Source organism: Aedes albopictus, unplaced genomic scaffold (genome assembly GCF_035046485.1).
Source record: "Aedes albopictus strain Foshan unplaced genomic scaffold, AalbF5 HiC_scaffold_23, whole genome shotgun sequence".
NCBI lineage: Eukaryota > Metazoa > Arthropoda > Insecta > Diptera > Culicidae > Aedes > Aedes albopictus.
In genome coordinates, this window is record NW_026917013.1 from 25,501 (window position 1) to 28,533 (window position 3,033).

The 3,033-nt window shown below is 43.6% G+C and overlaps 1 protein-coding gene across 1 annotated transcript; it reads left to right on the forward strand.

Moving 5' to 3' along the window:
- The first annotated feature begins 809 nt into the window (after positions 1-809).
- On the forward strand, positions 810-3,006 carry LOC134284509 (uncharacterized). Its single transcript, XM_062843452.1, has 2 exons — positions 810-2,862; positions 2,929-3,006. Exon 1 carries the CDS (start codon positions 911-913, stop codon positions 2,642-2,644), a length of 1,734 nt encoding a protein of 577 aa, XP_062699436.1. The 5' UTR covers positions 810-910; the 3' UTR covers positions 2,645-2,862; positions 2,929-3,006.
- Positions 3,007-3,033: the final 27 nt, after the last annotated feature.

The window sequence follows — 3,033 nt, forward strand, 5'->3', positions numbered from 1 at the left end:
ACTCTACCCTACGCCCTACTACTATCAACTTACAGAGGTCTGTTCCGTTGTTAAGAGGGGGGAGGGGAGGTGTTCTATACACGGTTGTCCACATCTAGGAATGGCGGCCCACTTCGGCTAGTGGGGGGAAAATACATATTGCATTTTTAGTTTCTTTTTGAATATTATCCTGTTTCTACTCACTGTGCTCGTAGCAATATTTCTTGGCGACACTGTAACCGGTTTTTGGAGCTTTATCTGTGAGCTTGAACTAACTTTTTCTCGATCGGATAATCGTGATAATCGATCTCCTACGCTTTATCGATACTTTTCGATCTATACTGGATTTTGGTTTGGGAGAGTATCGTTGTGTGTGGGGCCTACTACTAATAGAGAGTTGTATTGTGTGTTGGTGTTGACTACTACTGTGTTGTGTTGTTTACATTTGCATGGGTTTCGTATTCTGTTTGTGATTCGTTTTTCTTGCCTATTTCATATAGTATACCTGCGTATATAGCATGTAAACCGTCTGTATCGGTTCTTCTGTTTATGCTTCGTTCGTTGTTTTTGATATGACACATTTCGAGGAACTGTAAGATGGACGTTGATTTCGCTCGGTCTAATATTTTCACTTTTTTCAGGTCGAATCTGTGGTTTTTGTCGATGCTATGCTTCATCAACGCTGTCCGTTCTCCAAGGATTTCTATTTGCGGATCAGTCGGGTCAATTCCTTGGTCTAGGAGTCTCTGCATAGTGTTGTAGTGAGTTTGGTGTCCGCTGATTCTGGTACGTAGGCGATTGGTGGTGATACCTCCAGTTTGATCCAGTGTACAAGTTCTGTAAAAATGCAGAAGCAATAACCCGAAAGTTCCTGAAAGCCAACCCCAACGTCCTCGTGTTGAAATCCGACAAAGGAAATAAAACGGTACTGATGGAAGCAACAGCGTACAAGGAGAAAATGCACGAGTTGCTGCAGGATAGAAGCACATACAATCCGATAGCAAGCGACCCCACCTCACGATACGAGCGACAAAACAACAGTCTAGTCAAACGTCTTCGAAATCTCAACCTAATTGACCAACGAACAGCACAACAGCTTACAAGGTACAACTCCGTTTGTCCAAGGATATACGGACAACCAAAGGCCCACAAGTCCGGCCTACCACTGCGGCCAGTCGTACCGAACGTGACGGCACCATCCTACAACTTATCCAAATTTGTGGGAAGGACGCTACAACAGTCATTGGTAAGCTCATACAACATAAAAGACTCCTACAGTTTCTGCGACTTCATAAACAACATAAGACTACCCCCAAACCACGTACTGATATCCCTCGATGTGAAAGCTCTGTTCACTTCGATACCAAAGTCCCTAGTGATCAGTAGCATAATCATGCGGTGGAACGAAATCAGCCCACATACCAACATCTGTCTGGATTTGTTCCTAGAAATAACTGAGTTCTGCATTGACTCAAGTTACTTCAAGTATGATGGTCAACATTACGCCCAAATCTTTGGTACGGCCATGGGCAACCCCCTCTCATCCCATGTAGCCGATTGGGTTATGGAGACATTGCTCGATACTGTGACTCGCATGCTGCACATTCCGTTACCATTCATCAAGAAATTCGTAGATGACTTGATCACAGCGATCCCGTTGGACCAACTCCAACACGTTCTCGATACCTTCAACAGCTATGACCCCCACATCCAATTCACCCACGAGTTGGAAGTGGATAACAAGCTACCTTTCCTCGATATGCTGCTAATCAGACATAGCGATCAAAAAGTCACAACACAATGGTATCAAAAACCGATCGCGAGTGGTAGATTTTTGAATTACCATTCATTCCACCCACTCAGTCAGAAAATCAGCATGGCCAAAAACTTCGCCAGAAGGGTCAGTTTACTCTCTACTGACCTCGATGATGCATCAAAAGCCCGCATCATTGATGAGCATCTGAAGATGAATGGCTACCCCCAGTCGCTCCGACACCGAATAACCAACCGTATGAATGAAAAGTCCACAATACCAGTGGAACAACAATCGGCCGAAAACCTGGAATATACTTACCGCAGCATACCAAACATTCCTCACCTGTCAAACATGATTGACAGGGCATTCAAGCTGGAGTACAAGAACATACGAATGGCAAAATACAACATGAAAACGACAAATATGTTGTTCTCGAACGTGAAGGATCCAATCCCCTTGGAAAATCAATCCAATGTAGTCTACCACATTCCCTGTACAAATTGCGAAGCATGCTACATTGGTATCACCACCAATCGCCTACGTACCAGAATCAGCGGACACCAAACTCACTACAACACTATGCAGAGACTCCTAGACCAAGGAATTGACCCGACTGATCCGCAAATAGAAATCCTTGGAGAACGGACAGCGTTGATGAAGCATAGCATCGACAAAAACCACAGATTCGACCTGAAAAAAGTGAAAATATTAGACCGAGCGAAATCAACGTCCAACTTACAGTTCCTCGAAATGTGTCATATCAAAAACAACGAACGAAGCATAAACAGAAGAACCGATACAGACGGTTTACATGCTATATACGCAGGTATACTATATGAAATAGGCAAGAAAAACGAATCACAAACAGAATACGAAACCCATGCAAATGTAAACAACACAACACAGTAGTAGTCAACACCAACACACAATACAACTCTCTATTAGTAGTAGGCCCCACACACAACGATACTCTCCCAAACCAAAATCCAGTATAGATCGAAAAGTATCGATAAAGCGTAGGAGATCGATTATCACGATTATCCGATCGAGAAAAAGTTAGTTCAAGCTCACAGATAAAGCTCCAAAAACCGGTTACAGTGTCGCCAAGAAATATTGCTACGAGCACAGTGAGTAGAAACAGGATAATATTCAAAAAGAAACTAAAAATGCAATATGTATTTTCCCCCCACTAGCCGAAGTGGGCCGCCATTCCTAGATGTGGACAACCGTGTATAGAACACCTCCCCTCCCCCCTCTTAACAACGGAACAGACCTCTGTAAGTTGATAGTAGTAGGGC